Below are 21,155 nucleotides of genomic sequence, written 5' to 3'. Positions count from 1 at the left end.
TTGGGGTGGGATTGATTTTGTGATTTGGGATATGTAGTTGATGGGATTTATAGTTAACCTACAATCAAAGAGCATTCTGAACTCCACCAACAATGGAATTGAACCAAATTTGGTACACAGAACTCCCATGATCAATAGAAAATCCTGGAAGGGTTTGGTGGGCATTGACCTTGAATTTTGGAGTTGTAGTTCACCTACATCCAGAGAGCACTGTGGACTGAAACCAAACTAGGACCAAACTAGGCTCAAATACTAAATATGCCCAAATATGAACACAGATGGAGTTTCGGGAAAATAGACCTTGACATTTGAGAGTTGTAGTTGCTGAGATTTATAGTTCACCTACAATCAAAGAGCATTCTGAACCCCACCAACAATAAAATTGGGCCAAACTTCCCACACAGAACCCCCAAGACCAACAGAAAATACTGTGTTTTCTGATGGTCTTTGGCAACCTCTCAGTCACCCCCTCGTGACCCCCCCCCCCCAGGGATCCCGACCCCCAAGTTGAGAAACACCGACTTAACGCCTTTTGATAGAAGACATAAGTTGATGCAGCTAGGAGTCAAGGGATAAGAGAAAACAGGATCTGTGAACTTTAGCCAGCGAACACAATAAGGTGTTTAACAAGTCGGAATATTAAGACTTTGATCAGAGCTTTTATTATCCCCAAGCCCATCTCTACAAAAGTAAACTAAGATATATATCTATGTTCAACATTTACATTATATACACATCATTTTCTACAGTTTTGCTAAACAAGGCAGAGGTGTCTCACCCAAGAGAAGTGCATGTTCAAGGAAAACATTGGAGGGATTTTCATTACACTGTTTATTTAAAAGAGGGAAAGGGAAAATGAGAATCTGAAATATCCCAGGTGTGTATTGAAGAAAACACAAGTTAAAACAAGCAGATCTCCACTTGCCTTTCTATATCAAGGTCCAACAAATGAAGAAGAATGTACTGATGCAATTCAGAGAGCACAGCTCCTTCACAATTTTCAGTTGTATTGTCAAAGGCTTTCATGGCCGGAATCACTGGTTTGTTGTGAGCTTTCCGGGCTGTATGGCCATGTGTCAGAAGCTTTTTCTCCTGACATTCCACCTGCATCTATGGCAGGCATCCTTAGAGGTTGTGAGGTCTGTAGGATACTAGGAAAAGGGGTTTATGTATCTGTGGAATGTCCACGGTGGAAGAAAGAACTCTTGTCTGTTTGGGGTAGTTGTGAATGTTTAGCATTTAATGGCCTAGCAATTTCCAGGTCTGGCTTCTTATTACCAGAGCAATCCTTTGTTGGGTGGTGATTAACTGGCCCTGATTGTTTCTACTAGGCCATTAAATCAAGGTGGCGATTTGCACCATTCACACTTGACACAAACAGACAAAAGTTCTTTCTCCCACCCTGGACATTCCACAGATATATAAGCCTCTTTTTCCTAGTTTCCCACAAACCTCAACCTCTGAGGAACTCTGCCATAGATGCAGGCGAAATGTCAGGAGAGAATGCTTCTGGAACAAGGCCAAACAGCCCGGAAAACTCAACAAAACAACTTTCGGTTGTTTTAATTGAAATTGTCAGACTTGGCAAATGGCTTCCTATGGGCACCACTTTATAGACTTTGCCACAACCTGCTTATATTGTAAACCTGAAGTGTGAGTTTTCACCCACTGCACGTAATATTCTTACATGGTCTCTACAAAGCACACAGAAAGCCCTTTTTCAATAGCATTCCGGAGACAAAATGATTCTAAAGCAGTAAGAGTACATCCAAAAACATTTCACTTTTAATGAATAGCAGCATTTTACAATGAGTTCTTTTAACAGTGCAACAGAGCTGGCAGGTCCAGCTCCTCTCTTAAATTTAATGGCTTAATTACAATCTTATTTCAAAACAAATGCTAAAAACATTACACCCAAACAACCCAAATGTTACAGTTATATAATAAAACTAAATTCTGTATTTTCCCCAAGAGTCTTCTTCAGGACAGACTAATTTTATTAGGCAGATGTTTTCGAGGAAAAACTGTTCAAACCCAAGTCTCAGCAGCCTACACCTAATTACTTACTTCAGTGCAAAAATTCCTACTGAAATCTTAAAACCTGAACCCAGTAGCATTGTTTTTCAATTAGGCTCTCCTAAGTTTTAGGCCGTGCTCTGTTCTGGCTTCCCAGTTTAAACCCACTGGGTTGTATGTTTTGTTTTTAGTCCAAAAGACTGAAAGGTAACCCCAGCACTTTAGGAAATTAAAGAATTTGCTCATGCAAAGAAAAATCCTAGAAGACAGACGTATTAAAAACACAAGATCACTGACTGCCACTACCCATGACAGTGGGCTATAAATAAATAGGGATCCCCCACAGGTCCACACAAGGGCAAATGCAGGTCTGTTCCTGTTCATCTTCTGTATAGACGCTGAAATAATGCAGGGAAGAGTGGAAGCCCTAATGCAACTCTGCCACCCGAAGAAGCCCACCATGTGCTTCACAAGCAACCAGGTTTAACTTCTTCAGAACACCCACTACCATATTAATTTGATGAATAAATGTAAATAGACAAGTTGTTTTGTGACTTTTAAGAGTCTACATATCCAGCCTCATAGCCCCAAAATGACTGCTTCCTGCTGCCAAGTCATTTGTGTCCTACATGTGCCCTTGCAATAATGGCACGGCTCTATGCTGATTGGTAAAAAAATCCACAAAACAGCTCTGCCCTATACCCCGAATAGCAAAAAAATATCAGCTGATGCTATCACACCACCACGGCTTTCTGTATCTGATTTTGTCATAATTGGAAAAGCACATGAGGAAAAAACACTAGCACTGCTCCTTTGCCACCAAAGCAAATTAGAACATGTGCAGTAAAGTTTACCCCCAACTCTTTTACAAATTACTACTTAGCATTTAGACATTGGCAATCTGCTACTCACCTACTCCAGACTAATCTCTAACATTGCAATAGCACAATATAAATGAGTTTCAAGAGTGATGTAAACACATGTCATCCATGCAAGAGTCAGAAGTTAATGTGCCATTACTTTTGCTACATGGTTTAGCTTAAGGAAGCCAGACTAAGCTGAAACTGTCGCCGTCCAACACATCAGCAATACCAAACCTGAGCAGTTCATTGAAAAGGAAGTCTTCGCCTACGATACAACCCTCTTTGAAGGTTGTCTTGCACAAAGCCCATTTCATCTAAGTGGAAGCTGCAGCTCCTCTCCAAAAGGTTTTCACAGGAAGCCGCTGCAGGCAGGATTGTACTCCTAATGCCCTCAAGTCCTACTACATTAATCACTACCACACTACGTTTTTGGTTTATGTGTGCATCAAAGTTATTACTTTATTTGCTTTAAAAATATAGTTTTGGATTATTACATGATGAAAGAAACTACAAAGCAGCAACTCATGCCACGACTATTAGGAATGACGCATTTCATGCAGACTTGTGCAAAAGGAGAGTTGGCTAACACTTGAAGGCCTGCCCTTCCCACAGATCCAGATCAGGGGTTTTGCCAAACAAATACCCTCAGGATCACAGTGCAGACGGATGGGAGAGCCAATCCACCTCTCATCCTAGAGCGCCAGTTTAGCCAACAGGCCATAGCAGACGAGGCCACCCTATCTTCATGAAAATGGTCTCAATGAGGCTAGAGCTTGCTCACGTATTGCACTTAACACAAGGCAGAAAAAAAGAATTTCCATTAAACCACATCTCAACCCTGAGGCACAACCGAACACATTTTTGAACCCCCAATCCTTGGGGCCCAAAAGTCCTGGACAAAGCATGCTGGTAAAGAAGAGGACAACAGCTCGTGGAGGTGTTTTGTGCTTCAAAACAATCCTTGCAACTCCCTTCTCCCACCTCGGAAAGGGTATTTCGCTTTGACAAGGACCTGTGCCTTTCCACCTGCTGCTTCCTCCACCCCAGGCTTTGCAAATATAGAAACAAACCAACCTGAGGAATCTAGAAAACAAAGGTATTTGTCACAGGGCCCTTTCCTATTTTTCAGAGGTAATATAACAGCATAAAACAGCCTCTATTGCCATTTGATTATTTAGTCCGACTGTCAACTAAAATCGTAGTGCCAACACAGTAATATTAGAACGTTATTAAATGAACTGGAGTCATTAATAGCATTGCACTAAAATGAGTTCTTATGAAGGACTTGCACACTCCCAAGTATCCCTTTGTTTATTTTACACTAGATTGAGGGAGTGTGTGTCTTGCCATTTAAAAATAATCGTTTTTAAAATTAAAATAAAAACCTGAAGCTGAAAACTAAGGGAGATGCCTCTTTTCATCAACCCAAAAAACTGAACTAGGTAACAGAAACATGCAATCATTTTGAAAGAACTTAAACCTTGCATTGCCTCCTGGGTATTCACAGTAATCGCAGTAAACAGACATTCATCTTTTCAGACCCACCGTCTGGCTTCAGTCCAACGCACCTTGCTCTGCACAAGCAAAACTGCATTTCCAGTTGTGCTTCTCTTTACAATCCACGCTTTGGCCATTCTATCCCCTCAGAGGTGCCTGAAGGATCCCCTTTTCAATGAGGTGCAACTTCAGAGTTTTATAAACACTTAATTGCTCTTCTGGCTGCAGCACCAACAGCTGTTTCAGTAACTTGCTGGGATTAGGGCCTCTGGCAATTAGATTCAAGGAGAAAAAAAAGTGCATGTCACTTTCCCTTTCTTCATTAGTAAATGCATGCATGCAGAAACACACACACACACACACACACACACACACAATCAATGACCAGCACCAAAAATGTAGAAATGTCAGAATAGAAACATATACATTTGAGTATTAAGAAACACTGTCAAAAGCCAAGTTAAAACCCAGTATTGAATATGATTGTTAAAATGCTAAAATTTATATGCTAAAATGATAATGGTAAACACTGAAATAAGTATTAAAATCTTCTAAGACAGTGACAGCATCTTGCGCCAGCAAGTTATTGTTGCTGCACAAAAGTAGGCAACTTTGGCAGTAATTTTGAAGTATTGGTCAGCCAAAACATAATCAACATAAAACCTTACAGATCTCCCTGGTAGACTTTCTAAAACTGGATTTATAAAATGTTTACGAAGGTTTTGGTAAAAAGAGCAGTACAACAAAATGTGCTCCACAGTTTCCACTGCCTCAGCCTCACAATTATACATTATAAGCCTGTTTTTGAAATCATACAAAAAAGCCTAAAGCATTTCAATTTGAATATAAGCAAAAGGCTATATGAGGTAGCATGCTTTCTATATATAACAAACTTTGCTGCAGATATACCCCATCTTATCACTAAAGCTAGCTACTGAAAGGGGGATTTCACTGCTACTCCCAAATAATATATAAACTTTTGGGATTTACATAAGCATTGACCTTAATAATATTAATACATTTATTACCCGCCTTTCTCTTTGGCTTGAGGAGGGGTACAACATCATTATAACAGAGATAAAACACTATTAAAACACATCCAACAAGATACACAGTGTTAAAATACAACTTAAAATCCAGACATTAAAAAAATAATTTTGTTGCCATGGTGTGCCTTCAAGTCTATTCCAACTCAGGGCAGCCCTAAGACAAACTTTTCATGGGGTTTTCCTGGGCAAAATTTGTTCAGAAGAGGTTTGTCTTTGCTACTCTACCATACTGGATCTAATTCAGTAAACTACTGGGTGAATCTTCTCTAGCTGGGAGAACCAACCATATTTACGCCTAAAATTATCAGCAGAAGCAGGAACATTTGACATCCCCTACATGATACACCAATTACTAAAACAGATTGCACATGAGGACAAATAAAAATGCTATCAAACGTCTCATTAATGCTCCAGTGAATATCCAACATTCTAATAAAGTGATCAGCTTCGAAAGCACTAACCTGCATACCCAACAAAAGTGGAACACTGACATAGAATTGGAAGAGACCTTGTGGGCCATCCAGTCCAATCCCCTGCCAAGAACAGTGAACATTAGGAAGAACTTCCCGACCGTGACAGCTGTTCAGCAATGGAACTCTCTACCCCAGAGTGTGGCGGAGGCTCCTTCTTTGGAGGCTTTTAAACAGAGGCTGGAAGGCCATCTGTCAGGGGTGCTTTGAATGCAATTTTCCTGCTTCTTGGCAGGGGGTTGGACTGGATGGCCCACGAGATCTCTTCCAACTCTATGATTCTATGAGACTTTAACAAGAACTATGATATGAACTTGGAGGTTTTACACATGGCAGAATTCACTGCCCAAGGGAGTTTCTCAATCTCCCTCAATCCAGGCTCCTATCTTCTGACATGCATTTAATGCAAATTTCTAAGAAGCTAGTTTTAAAAACTCTGGTTTTCGGAGTTGTAGTCCAGCACTCAAAACCACTATGCTAAAAGCTGGGTCCTTTCAGACACACGAACTGAAAATAATGGGCCGCCTACAGGTCTCTCTCCAATATCAGAACAATATCTTTGTCAAACTCTCTGAAACTCTTAAAATTGTTTCCTATAGCAGCATACCTTATGAAACTGGTGATATAGACATGAACAAAGGTAGCCATCAAATACTGACAGTCAAAGCGGTCCATTATTCCACCATGTCCCGGAATAGTGTCAGCAAAATCCTTCAGGGGAAAAAATGAATTAAGAGTTGAACAGATCCAGAAGTTATTTTATCCAATCAAATTAATCAATGGGAAAACCTCCTCAGTATCAAATACCTCTTTAGATATTTAAACTATTCCCTTTAAACTATTCTTGGTTCAGCCAAAAAAAACATTTTGAGGGGATTGACTGGTCAGCTATACAACTATGTTATATCCTGCCTTAAGTATTGAGGAGAGGCAGCTAACAAATAAAATTTATTATTATCATCATCATCATCACTAATCAAAAGAATTATATTTCTTATATGTTCTTTAAGCCATTAATCGGTTACATTAAATTACAACTGAAACCTTTTGTATTTTTGTCCAGCTGAAAAAACTCATCCCTGGCTAACTGAAGGAACAGCTTTTATTTTATTTTATTTTTAAATCCACATATTTAAGAGTGTGCCTGACACAGTCAAGGAAATCTTTTGAAATGCTAATTGATACACACCTTGATTTTGAAAGCTCTTTTAAACCCGCTTGCAAAAAACCCTCCAAATGGCCCAATTAGGGATGCAAAAGTTGACAAAGCGATGCTATGCATTTGGAATGGATACAAATTCACCGATTCCTGCAAGAAATTACATAGTCATTAATTTCCTTTAACATTAACTAACATGAGATAGCTCTTCTGTCCCCACTAACTGCCACACAAGATCAGTCTCAAGAATATGTACATTTAATAAAAAAAAGTCTGCAAACATAGATGAAGATTTTGCTGGGGAAATCAGAATAGTTTTTATGTCCCTAGTATATAAAACAATCACAATTACTGCCTTGCAAAGACAAAAGTGATGGCACAGGCTGGGGACATGTGTCTTTCCCTTTCTTTAGCTCTTTCCCTCCCTTTCTCTCTTTACTAGTTAGCATTTGTCAATGGCCACAAACTCGCTTTGGGAAGCTTTCACACACCTGCCATCTTCTGCCAAGCAAGACAAAGTAAGAAATTAAGAAATTAAATTACATTTTCCCTTCTTTTTTCTGGAAGGAACTCAATTACTCACAGAAAAGACCCACAGATGCAATTTCATATATCACAGAATCCAAAAGGATTTGGGGGGGGGGGGGGCAGGAATTGGGTCAAATCTCTCTTTTTTCTTGTCCACCTGTTTGTATTAGCTAAATTGTGGAGGGAGCATCAGAGGCTGTGGAAATTATTACTGGGTCTCAGTTATGTACAAGTATTATGCCTGGCTGAAAGGGACAAAGGTGCAGACTAATTCCAGAGTGCATAATCTCATAAAGCAACTGGCTAAGAGTGAATTTTTAAAAGGTGTGGCAGAAAATGTCCAGAGCAGTCACATAACCATCTTAGTAATGATACTGCTAAGAGGAAGAAAAACAACTGCCACCAAAAACCAGAGCATGCAGGAAAAGCTACCCAAGTAGCTGCTCCTAAGAGTATCATCACAATGACCACTCTCCTTTGAAGCTCCCCTTCAAGAAACCTGGTTAGAAGCTCCAAATCAGCACCGATAGGTTGGAATTGAAAGCCATCAAGCTGATATTTGTTGCCTTCTGACTCTTTCTGTGACCTTAGTCAAGACTGAAAAGCAATTCTGACTCTGGGCACAAGTCTCGCATTTGCTCACCCATGACAACAATATCTCAGTGAAGTTAATAATGTATGCAGTCTGGGAGGAACTTTCAACATCTGTTCATAGGAAAACCAGAAATATGTCAAAATTAAGATTGATCTCTGCCTAGTTAATAATCTATAACCAGGCAATCAAACAGCCTGGGCCACTAGAAAGTGATAGGCAATGCAGCACATCATACAGGCCCATGGAACTGCAGCAGTCTCTCTACCTTCATTGCCAACTATTTTCTTCCAGAATAAAGGATGTGCTCTTAGCCTACTAACCAAAAGTTTCCTGTATACATTTCTGCCTAGTCTGCCTCTACATTTGCTCCTTCACCTAATCTGATTGTACAAAAGCTTTTGGGAATGGAAAGTAATGGAATCTCCTAACAGGAGAAACTTGGGAATAATTCTGCATTATATTATTTGCCATCAGGTGACCCCCTGAGAAGTGGTTTTTCCACTTCCTTCTTCTGAACAGCCTACAGCACTTGGTCTTAACTTGTGGACTACATCCAAATCCTAACCAGGCCTGATCCTGTTTACTTCCAAGGCCAGATGGGATCTCGTGCTCTTGAAGTGTCACACTTCTATTTCCTATTTCATTTGATATATTGGTGGCAAAGGGATGAAAAACTTTTATACATACTCATATTTTTATTGGTCTGAGTCATTGGTTCTCAACCTGTGGGTCCCCAGATGTTTTGGCCTTAAACTCCCAGAAATCCTAACACCTGGTAAGCTGGCTGGGATTTCTGGGAGTTGTGGGCCAAAACACCTGAGGACCCACAAGTTGAGAACCACTGGTCTAAGTGCGAGAATCAGGCTCCTAAGAAAGACTACATTATACTGATTTCATGAATACATTTTTTATTTCATGATTTAAGCTTACTTACTCTTCCTAGAAGAACTTGAAGTAATGGTGGTAAGGAATATTTCTGTAACTGGAACAATTCTGAAGGTTCACACTCTGTGACAAATCTGTTAGTCTCACTGTTGTATTCCACAGGGCATACAAAATACTGATATTGAGCCAAAAGGTAGGCAGCCTGAAAAGCACAATAAGGATATAGAATTTTTTATAACAAACCAAAGGCTACTCAAATGTTGTAACATAGAAGCATAGGCTCACCTCAAGCCAAGTTCCATAAATTGTATGGTCACAAGCAACAATGTGCCCAGCACAACTTCATGGATAGGCAATGAAGTGTCAGGTTGTGAGTCAAGGACTTCTTCCTTTAAAGCAGTGGTTCCCAACATTACTTTGACCAGGGACCACTTTCCAACATTAGTACCGAAAGGGTTACGAATCTGTTAGGCTTGGTTGTTTGGGATGCTGATTCAGAAAATTACATTGGATAGACCATATCAGCTCTAGTTTCTGATACAGAACATATGCCATCCAGTAGTTGCCATCTGCTTCCTCACAGAAAACTATATTTCATCATCTAGAGCTGATGTGGTAGTAGTAATTTTTCATGGGTAGTCAGCCTCTACCCTTATGACAACCTCATTGCCTCGGCACTATAAAAGGATTTTGCAAGACCTGTTGCTCTCGTTGCTGTGTGGTTTTGAGGCAACAGTTTAGTAATAGTGAGGCCACGGATCATATTTTTGTTCCTGTAGATCACTGATTGAGAACCACTGCTTTAGTGGGGAAGTGTGTAGTCAGTCCAATTCCCAACACTACAGTGACAGGGTGGTCATATCACTTGAAGCTACATTCACTTGAAGCTTAATACTGTCAGGGCAGGTGGTTCCCAAATCTGAGCAATCTACCTGCCCTGGATGAGGTTACACTCTCCCTGAGGAAGCAATTGTATAGGTTGGGGGCATCATTAGATCAATCTCTGTAACTAGACAGGTACACAGAGTGCTTGGGGTCCACTTCAACTGGGGTTCCTTTCTTGAGCAGATCTAACCTAGCAAGGCAACTCCGCGCACTGGTAGCTTACTCCAATACACTTTACATGAGACTGTTCTGCAAAACACGTTGTAGAGAAACCATATAACATCATTTTTAAAAGACAGGTTGCGACTTCAATATCTGAAGGGGGACCCCCTCCCTGCATATACCGGCTTGAAGGCTGCCAAAGGGAGCCTCCACTGTGCTCAATCACTGCTTTGAGTAGCACTGCTGTAGAGAATTGTGTACTATTGTGCTACACTGCTGGATTTCATAGAATTATAGAATCACTGGGTTGGAAGAGACTTCATGGGCCATCTAGTCCAACCCCCTGCCCAAAGCAGGAAAATTGCATTCAAATTTCATTTATTTATGAGTTACTGCTCTTTATAAATTCAGCTTTTGATTGATGCTTATTGTGGTTAAAGCAGATGTCAGAGTCAAAAATTCAGTTAGCTCATATACACTGCAATAAACAAAGTTGCCCGTCACTGCAATTATACTCCCATGGCACTCTGCCATCCCCATAATCTAGTAACACAAATATATTCCAGGCCATAACTTGTTAAAAGCTCAGTGTTTGAAAGCTAGAGAAGGCTAGAGACATTTCCAAGTTCTTTATGCCAGTTTTAAATCCAGTTTCAAACAACACATCATTAGTATGAGAAGGGGCACATCCACTTACAATGAATCCAAACACAACTGTGGTAAAGAAGCCGCCAATGAAGCCTTCCCAGGTCTTTTTGGGAGACAGCTGGACATAGAGAGAATTGAACAAGTTATAACTCTGAATTTAAGTTTCAGCGAGAGACTTTGTTGTATGTACTGAAGTAAAGAGAAACAGCTATACCTTTGGAAACTTGGATGCTATTTTTTGGATTGGGGTGGGTTGGGGGTGGTTCCCAAACATCAGGTAAGGTACAAATGAAAAACAATGAAAATCTGTGCTTTTATACCTAAAATTCAGTTGATGTGCTAGATAACAGAGAATAAACACCATTTCTATAATTTTCCATGCAGTTGCTTGTTACAACAGGCAAGCCCACCTACTCTCTACAGAATTACATTCCCTAATTAAGGAGAAAACCTCTTACATATCTGGTCATATCAGAAATAACATTATAACGAAATACCGTATATAATCGGGTATAAGCCAACCTGAATATAAGCTGAGGCACCTAATTTTAGTACAAAAAACTGGGAAAACTTATTGACTCGAGTATAAGCCTAGGGTGGGAAATGCAGCAGCTACTGGTAAGTTTCACAATAAAAATAGATACCAATAAAATTACATTAATTGAGGCATCAGTGGGGTAAATGTTTTTGAATATTTACATAAAACTGTAATTTAAGATAAAACTGTCCAACTCTGATTAAATCATTATTCTAACCCTCTTCAATGTCAATGTGCTACATATCCATAGTTTATTTTAACTATACATTTTGGGGAAAATACTATGTGTATATGAATAAAGAAAAGTGGGGAAGACTGGCGTGAGAAGGGGGTGGGAAAAGTAGGACAGATTGAGGTGGGAAGAGGGCAACTGGGGAAGAAGGAATGACTGGGGTGTGAAAAGGGGGGTGGAAACTAGAAAAGGTTGGAATGGAAAGGGGGACTGGAAAAGAGGGAAAGACCCCAGTCTAGAGTGTTAAGGAAGGGGGGGGGGCGAGATTTCTTTCCCTCCTTTTTTCCTTTCCTTCTCTTCCATTTCTTCTTTCCCATTTTTCCTTTTCCCCTAACGTCCCACCCACCTCCTTTCCTCCCTTCCTCCTTTTTCTTGCTCCTTCTCTCTCTCTCTTTTCCTTCCTTCCTTCTCCCATTCCTTCCACTTTCTCCTCTTCTACTGCCAACACTCAATGGCAACACTCCATACATCGTGCTCCGGAATCAATAGGGAGATACCGCTTCTAAGGAGCTGTCACCTTTGCAAAGGAGAAAGATGGCGGTAATGTGCCTCCTTCTCTCTCGCTTTGAGGGTCTAGGTCAGAGAGAGAGAGGAGAGGAAGGAAGGCAAGGGGGGGGGGGGAGAAGGAAGGCAAGCGTGAGAAAGAGAGGGAGAGGAAGGGAAGCACATGAGAGAGAAGAGAGCTGGGTTGCTATGAAGAAAGATAAGGGTCCTGGCGAGAAGGTGTGGGACTGAAAGAAGGGCTTCTTTCAGCCCACGCATTCCTGCCAGGACTCTCACTCAAGTATAAGCCGAAGGGGGCTTTTTCAGCCATAAAAAAGGACTGAAAACTAGGCTTATACTCGACTATATACAATATATATTTTAGGAAACAGTCAGCTACAGAATACTACCATTTATTTATTTACTTACAGTATTTATATTCCACCGTTCTTGCCCTGAAGGTGACTCAGGGCAGATCACAAAACACATATACGGCAAACATTCAATACATTACTATAATGTAGTAATCTATGTCTACATCTGATATGGTATTCACAATCATGGTCAACTATCTAAGGAGCGATGTATCCCTCCTTAAACAGAGGAAACCCTCCACAATGGCCATGAGGTAAAACATAGGTGTCCAAGCATATCCCCAGAAAAGCAACAGTTTTACAGAAGAAATTGTAGTAACTGCATATTTTGGTGCAAATCATACATTCTTTGATTAATAATTGAATTTCATACCTTAATTAATGGAGTTCTGCCAAAAAAGAATCCAAAAATATAAGCTGCAATATCGTTGCAAATGACACTTGAGATTGGAACCAGAAACCTGAGGAAGGAGAACAAAAAGTTAATTTAAACTCAACAGCAAAAAATATTAAGCATGAATGGATTCTAGAAAATTTCTGACCAACCCAGTCAGAAGAATTTGCTCATGGAACAATATCATTTTTAGTATAACTTTAAAATAATCTTGGCCACCACCTTTTCAATCAAATGTTTGCAGTGATCACTCATGATAGCTCTGTAAAGCAAAGGAATTATGTACACTACAAAGATATAACCATCAAATTGAAAGATCTAAAAAGTGTCTTGGGGGGGGGGGGGGGGAGAACAGCAGAGATAAAAGTGTAAATTAAAATGCAAGGTATATTATTAGTCCTATCACTTCGTACTTCTTTATACCAATAGAATTATTTAAAAATATATTCCTTGCTTGTTCCCCTTGTGTATGAAATCTATTCAAACATGAGAAGACCATACCAATGGATTCCAACCGCAAGAAAAGAGGTTCCACTTAAACATTAGGAAGAACCTCCTGGTGCTAAGAGCTGTCTGACAATGGAATGTGCGGTCTCCTTCATGGAGGCATTTAAACAAAGGTTGGATGGTCATCTGTCGAGAGTGCATTGATTATGTATTCTTAACAAATTAGACAGATGGGCCAGAACTAACAAAATGAAGTTCAACAGAAACAAATGCAAGATATTCCACTTACACAGAAAAAAAACAAAACACAAAGATACAGAATGGGGACGCCTGGCTCAAAAGCAGTGCATGTGAAAAAGATCTTGGAGTCCTCATGGACAAAAAGTTAAACATGAGCCAACAATGTAATGTGACAGCTAAAAAAGCCAACAGGATTTCGGCCTGCATCAATAGGAGCCTAGTGACTAGACCCAGGAAGGTCATGCTACCCATGCTCTATTCTGCCTTGGTCAGACCACACCTGGAATACTGTGTCCAATTCTGGGCACCACAACTGAAGGGAGATGTTGACAAGCTCAAATGTCCCTCCAGAGGTGAGAAAGGCGGTATATAAATACTGTAAGTAAATAAATAAATAAATGTGTCCAGAAGAGGGAGACTAGAATGATTTGAATGGAGAACAAGCGCTATGAGGAGCAGCTTAAAGAGCTGGGCATGTTTCGCCTGCAGAATAAAAGGCTGAGAGGAGACATGATGAGGGCCATGTATAAAAATATGAGGGTAAGTCATAGGGAGGAGGGAGCAGGCTTATCTTCTGCAGCCCAGAAGACTAGGATGCAGAATGATGACTTCAAACTACAGGAAAAGAGATTCCACCTCAACATTAGAAAGAACTTCCTAACAGTGAGAGCCGTTCAGCACTGGAACTCTCTGCTCTGCAGTGTGCTGGAGGCTCCTTCTTTGGAGGCTTTTAAACAGAGGCTGGATGGCGATCTATCAGGGGTGCTTTGAATGTGATTTTCCTGCTTCTTGGCAGGGAGTTGGACTGGATGGCCCACAAGGTCTCTTCCAACTCAATGATTCTATGATTCCTGCATAGCAAATTGGGGTTGGATTTGATGGTCCTTGGGGTTTCCTCCAACCCTATGAATCCATGGAGTTGTGACTGATAAGGTAAAGGTAAAGGTTTCCCCTTGACATTAAGTCCAGTCGTGTCCGACTCCGAGGGTTGGTGCTTATCTCAATTTCTAAGCAGAAGAGATGGAGTTATCCGGAGACACCTCCAAGGTCATGTGGCCAGCATGGCTGCATGGAGCTCTGTGACTGATAACATCTTCTTAATGCATGCATAGCACTTAGAAAAATTTGCACTTGACAAATAATAAATAATCATAATCTTTTATAGGACTCTATCGATCTAAAGTTCACATGAACAAAGCTACATTAGGCATTAGCCATTATTCTCCATTCTCCTCATATTCTTTCCAACGTGTAAAACATTATTTTTCTTGCCAGAGAAAAACCGATGTCCATTTTAAATTACTGGCAGGTATGAACAGTAGGGAAAATAAGGGGTGGAAATCAGGAGAGCTCTTGAGGTCATGCAGTGGCTACTAACTCAGCAGAAATGTTCACCGTCCATTCTTTGAACGGCAGCCAAGACAACATGCTGTATCACAATTGTCTTTCAAACTTCCTTCCGTTTCAAAAGTAGTGTGCCACAGAGAAGTGAGCAAGGGAGTTCACTGGAAGCAAGACATGCTTGCTTATAGCTCATATAATGATTTTCATAACTTTTTAGATCATAGCCATAGTTAATGCACATGGCGATCCTACTCTTCTAACAAGCACTGCATTTCAGTCAGAATTTTAATCACAAATCTACTAATGATGTTACTGTGACATGCCACACAAAGGGGAATGGAAGCATTCGTTAAAGAAATGGAAGCATTCGTTGCTGAGGAACATCCATTCAGGCCTCTTCGAGTACTCTGGTCAGGCACCCAAATTCTACAAGTTTTAGAATAAGTGGTATAAATATCAACTAGATTTCCAAAAATCATGCATTTGGGACTCAAACAGCACTTTGTTCTTTAAGATGGGTCCAGCAATTTGTAATATTAGTTTAAAATTAAACTGATCTACAAAGAGTGATAAACAATATTAAAAAACCATTTTCATCTTTTGCGATTAATGAATTTATTTTCCTGTCATTTCCAGATATTTTATTTTAAGGCCTAGACAAGACTTTACTAAATGTCTGCAAAACCTGTGAAAAAGAGAGCTGAAATAATAATCAGAAAGGTAATGTTTATACAACTGACATATATGCAGAGAGTTGCAAGAATTACTGTCCCCTTACCAGATCATGCCTTCAAACAGATTTTGGATGACAAGATGGGATTGAGTTACAGTGATCAGCAAAGTGACATGAGTCCATGCGAACTGTTAACGGTGCAATAACACAACAGTTAGTGACAGCACAGCACAACAGCACAGATCAATATGCTTAAATAAAAATGGTAGTTTAGCCAAAAGAGTGACACAGACATTCTAAAGAAATGAGAAGTGTATCACAAACAGTGTATCACAAACTTTGTTAATTCCTTAAGACAAGACAGGACAGTTATGAAAAGAGAACTGTATCAGATTACCTACATTTTCTAAATCTGATAATCAAGGTATTCAACATTTTATCTTAACATCAATCAGGAAGTAGTAACATATTCTTTGTGTACGTATGAGACACAGTCTAGAGTTTAGACACAGAGATGTTAGTAGAAAGATTATGAGGAAATCATGCTGTATAATTATGACAATTACAAGGACAGAAGTTGGATGCTGCAAGTCACTGCCTAATATCTGGGATCTATACTACATCTTCAACAACTGTTACTTCCAGCAAAGCTTGTGCAAAGTAATAAGCTTTTCTAAATACATCCAGAATCTGGTTTAAATATGCATCCTCCACACCACTGTTTCTCCTGTATTATTCCCAAATTTGTACACAATCAGGTGAATAAATATAGTGACACAAAGAGCAGGTATACACTCAACTTGAGTTTCCACAATCATATCAGCAGAGTACACATGCTCATATTTTCAGTTATACTTCTAGTGATTTTGTTTTTGCTAAGAACTGATTTTGTTTTACATATGTTTAGTTCTAAATATGCTGTTCTTTCACAGTCCAATTTATCATGTTGACATGCACCCAACAGTTTAAGTTTCCCCTTATGTGTTTATTATTTCGCACAGTTACAAGTATATTTGCGATAAATCCAGGAAGCAGTGCTGTCTGAAGATATCCTAAAATACTTGCTGCATCCACCCAAAGCTATAAAGCATTGACAACATTTAGATTCCAATTACTGTAATCTTTTTCTAGTTACACTCTGTGAAGACCCTGAATACAATGTCAAATTTCCTGGCTTTTGACAGAAAAAAAAGCCTCGCCTTCTCCCAATATTATTCAGTCTAGATTGGCAGAAAGCATTATATATAAAAATCTTCTATAACATATTGCCAACGCCCTCTCTATTGCAAGTCAAATGTGGATTTGTGTCAATAATGTGAGTGGGTAGCCATTGTCTAAAGTTCATATGCCTTCAAAACATATTTCAACATTCTATTCAACACTGATAAAGAGGGAGTGATTAATGCTGACAATATTAAGAACAAGTTTAGAATCTAAGGGCTTGATACGCACCATGTAAAACTGTAGACGATAATGCCTTTTCACCAAACTCAACACAAACAGGCAGAAACCTGTACATGGAATATAAAACAAGTAAATGTGTTGCAGCATTATTCTAATACTATTGAAAGACTGAACAAACAGAAATGCTACTGAAAACAAAAGATGGTTGTATTATCTGGTCACTCCCTCTTTGGTTTTCAACTATAACTGTCTTACCCACCCAATATAACTCAGAATCCTTTTTTTCTTTAGTGGTTAGTAAGTTTCCATTACACTCCTAATTCAATGCATAAGGGGCCAGATTAGACACTAGGCTCAGACAAGAACGACTGCACACAAGCAAACAAGACATGTTTCAAGGAAACCAACAGCAAAATCTTGAATCCTGGTAAGTTAAACACAAATTTAACAGATAAGTCAATTCCCTGTAATCTAAATTGCAACCATAGTTTTGTCCTCTGAGGTAGAAACCTTAAGAGTTAAAGTTGCCCATCAAGAAGATGAATAATATGGATTGCTGTTTTGAAACACATCTATTCCTATCTGACAACTTCTCTGCAAAGTCCATTAGTATGTTTTTTATGCTAATATTTATAGATTACCTTTAAACACAAGCACTGAGACAGATGATTATCAATATACAACTTCACACTAACATGCAAGCCTACATAATCAGCACTGTAACAGCTCAACAGCTGAATCCTCCAGCAGCCAAATACTTAATGGAATATAAATGCCACCACTGCTTTCCTGAAACAGTATATAGAGGAAACCAAGGACCACATTCCAACAACTGCAAGAATAGCTGAAAATGTGTTGCTGTAGGATTGGAGGCCTCAGAGTACAGTAAGGTCTGATTCCAGCAAAGTATTCTTCTACATCTAGTTTATCACTCAATGATTTACACAACACAGTTGTAAGAATAAACGGGTAGCAACCTCTAGATATGAATTTCAAGAGCTAAGTGAAAGCCAGAGGTAGCACAAGCTGCATGTATGAAAACTGGTTCCAGCCTTTACAAGATATAGAAAGCCAATTTAGTTTCTCCCAGATGAATAGTTTCTTATACTGAACAATACTATCTCTTTCACTTGATTTACCAACATGCTGGAAAGCAAAGTCACTGGAATAAAGATCCCTCACAACTGTTTCATAGTTGGGAAAATATGTCTATCCCTAATACACAAATCCAAAGTGTTTCCTCAAAGTGTTGCAAATTTTCACCAACTTCAATCTTGATTGACATATATGCCGCCAATAAACCCTAACTTTACATGCTGGCTTTCTAAACATTATGCATACTTATTTCAAGAGACCCTACCCGTGTTCTTTGCTTGGCTGATCTAAGCCAAAATACCCATGTATTTGTTGCAGGAATAGCAGCCACAAGCAGGAGTTCCACCAGCCAACAATCACTGTACCAGCCAACAATCAGCCTTCCACAATCACAGATTCTGTTTCCATGGATTCAACCTTCTTTATTTTGCCATTTTATAAAGAACTTCATTTTATCATGCCATTGTATACAGCAGGAGCTGACCACGCATAGACACTGGTACCTATTGAGAGGGGAGCTGTTACCAAACCCCAGAAGATACCAAGGACTCGCTGTGCACTTTTTTTTTTGGTCATGTCAGGAGCGACTTGAGAAACTGCAAGTCGCTTCTGGTGTGAGAGAATTGGCCGTCTGCAAGGACGTTGCCCAGGGGACGCCCGGATGATTTGATGTTTTTATCATCCTTGTGGGAGGCTTCTCTCATGTCCCCCATGAGCTCATCCGCCTCTCCCCGGATTCGAACCTGCGACCTGTCGGTCTTCAATCCTGCCAGCACAGGGGCTTAACCCACTGCACCTGGTCCCTCAGACTATTACATTACTTCAGTTTTAAGAGACATAAATTTGCCTTTATCTTATTATGTGTTAATCTACTCTAATTCCCTCTGAGCTCTAATGAAAAGAGCAGAGCCAATAATTAAAAAAATACAAAATAGCTGATGGAAACTTCTGCATGCTTCCAACAGATCTTTCTGTACTATATTCCAACATGAAAATAATATCATAAAATTTAAAAATAATGGAGTAGGACTACCATTACCAAGTTCTCAATATTCATTGCAACGTGTTGAGCAGAAAGCAGCAAACTAAGGCCTGTGGGCCAGATGCAGCTCTCCAAGGTCATTTACCTGGCCTCCGCCCTAAACTTTAGACTTAGGGTTTCCCTAGGTCTGAAACAACTTACAAGCATACAACAACAACAACAACAATTAACTTGATTATTTAATTAGCCAAAAGCAGGCCCACATTTCCCACTGAAATACCGGTAAGTTTATGTTAGTTAAAAATTGTTCTTTATTTTAAATATTGTATTATTCTTTCATATCTTTTGCACCGGAAATAAGATATGTGCAGTGTGCATAGGAGTTCGCTCATGTTTTTTTCAAACTATACTCTGGCCCCTCAACAGTCACAGGGAACATGAACTGGCCCACTGTTTTAAGTTTCTGCATCCCTGGTGTTGAGCATTATTTCAAGAGGCAGCATACATATTAATTCTAGAATTTCTGCTTTAACAAAAAATGTATAAATAATATTTAGTATTTTCCTCAACATGTTAGAAATATTTATATCTATTTTCTATCACATATTTTTAAAACAAGCCTCTCACACATACAGAAAAGGAATAATACAATAAAAGGAGAACAAAACTCAACAGTAAAACAAAAACAAAAAACAAAAAGGCACTAACAAGATGAAGTAAATTACCTGCTAGATAAAGTGTAAAGGATATAAACCGGTGATAGCGAATTAGGAACTGAAGTTGTTCTCGCCTTTGAACAAATGTGGCAAAGTAATCTGCTACAGTCTCGCCATAAAAGAAGTAGTTCACACAAAGCAGGAAATACCTGCAACATATATAGGCGCAGAGTTAATTTCAAATTAGGGAACCATGTGTTTGTATTTTCTTTTTATACTTTTATGTCTCTGAAATTGAAGAATCCAATTAAAACTGTACATTCAGACCCCAACATTTTGTATACTGTACTTAAAATATTGTACAAACCTATGGTGAAAAGATACCATAGAGCTTTATGATAGAGAGGAAGCGTATAGGAACATGTAAATATTTTAAATTGTCTGATTTAAGGTAAAGGTTTCCCCTTGACATTAAGTCAAGTCATGTCTGTCTCTGGAGGGTGGTGTTCATCTCCATTTCTAAACTGAAGAGCCGACGTCGTCCATAGATGCCTCCAAGGACAAGTGATAGGCATGACTACATGGAGTGTTGTTACCTTCCCTTCAGAGCAGTACCTATTGATGTACTCACATTTGAACTGCTAGGTTGGCTGAAACTGAGTCTTACAGCAGGAGCTCACCCCACTCCCTGGATTCGAACTGCTGACATTTCAGTCAGCAAGTTCAGCAGTTCAGCAGTTTAACCCACTGCGCCACCAAGGCAGTATAATCAAATCATTGATTTATCATCCACTACAAAGCTGTACTTATGATCTATGAATAGAGATAGAAAAATTGCACTTGTTTCTTACCAGCTTAGGGTTCTAAACCATGGCAAGTCATATGAACGGTAAACTCTATAACCTATAGTGATGATTTCATGGAAACACTTCACTTGTATGCCCAAGACCTGAAATAGAGATACAGGGTCAGTAAAGTTCATATGCATACATGCAGTTTCCCCAAACCACCAAATGTAATACTCTTATTTTAAAATGTATCACATTTACTCTTCCCACTAGTCTTCCCCAGCACACTGTATCTGGTTGCTGTCATTATATATCTTCCTGATGCTAAGAGCTGTTTGACAGTGGAATATGCTCCTTGGAGTGTGGTGGCACCTCCTTCTTTAGAAGCTTTTCAAAGAAACTGGGTGAACATTTGTTGGGAATGCTTTGTGTGTTCCTAAACAGCAGGGAGTTGGATTGGATGGTCTCTTAGAGCTCTATAGTTCTATGATTCAAGTTATTCCTAGCTTATAGCAAGGGTTTTTGGCAAGATTTCAGAGGGATTTTTGCCCTTCCTTCCTCTGTGGCTGAGAGATTGAACTAGCTCCAAGATCACCCGGCTTCCTTGTCCAAGAAGGAATTTAAAGTTCTATTTTCCAGAGTTTTGGTCCAACAAATCATTACACCATGCTGCCTCTTAGTATAGCTAGTGATGGTTGGTTTATATATTTGTAACCACTGAAGTCCATACTCCATTAATTTATCCAAT

The 21,155-nt window shown here is 39.5% G+C and overlaps 1 protein-coding gene across 1 annotated transcript in view; it reads right to left on the bottom strand.

Moving 5' to 3' along the window:
* Positions 1-1,763: 1,763 nt before the first annotated feature.
* The window catches only part of CDS1 (CDP-diacylglycerol synthase 1), a 33,103-nt gene continuing 13,711 nt past the window's right edge, over positions 1,764-21,155 (bottom strand). Inside the window, exons 4-13 of the mRNA XM_060779297.2 lie at positions 20,471-20,568; positions 19,689-19,828; positions 16,935-16,993; positions 15,588-15,670; positions 12,758-12,845; positions 10,807-10,875; positions 9,112-9,264; positions 7,085-7,204; positions 6,503-6,606; positions 1,764-4,644 (exon numbers count right to left, since the gene is read on the bottom strand). Of these exons, the coding sequence (XP_060635280.1) occupies positions 4,515-4,644; positions 6,503-6,606; positions 7,085-7,204; positions 9,112-9,264; positions 10,807-10,875; positions 12,758-12,845; positions 15,588-15,670; positions 16,935-16,993; positions 19,689-19,828; positions 20,471-20,568 (1,044 nt within the window). The 3' untranslated portion in view covers positions 1,764-4,514. The remainder of the gene's footprint in view (positions 4,645-6,502; positions 6,607-7,084; positions 7,205-9,111; positions 9,265-10,806; positions 10,876-12,757; positions 12,846-15,587; positions 15,671-16,934; positions 16,994-19,688; positions 19,829-20,470; positions 20,569-21,155) is intronic.

This window comes from Anolis sagrei, chromosome 5 (assembly GCF_037176765.1).
Source record: "Anolis sagrei isolate rAnoSag1 chromosome 5, rAnoSag1.mat, whole genome shotgun sequence".
Taxonomy (NCBI): Eukaryota; Metazoa; Chordata; class Lepidosauria; order Squamata; family Dactyloidae; genus Anolis; species Anolis sagrei.
The sequence above is the reverse complement of the archived record's forward strand: the minus strand, read 5'-3'. Positions and strand labels throughout refer to the sequence as shown.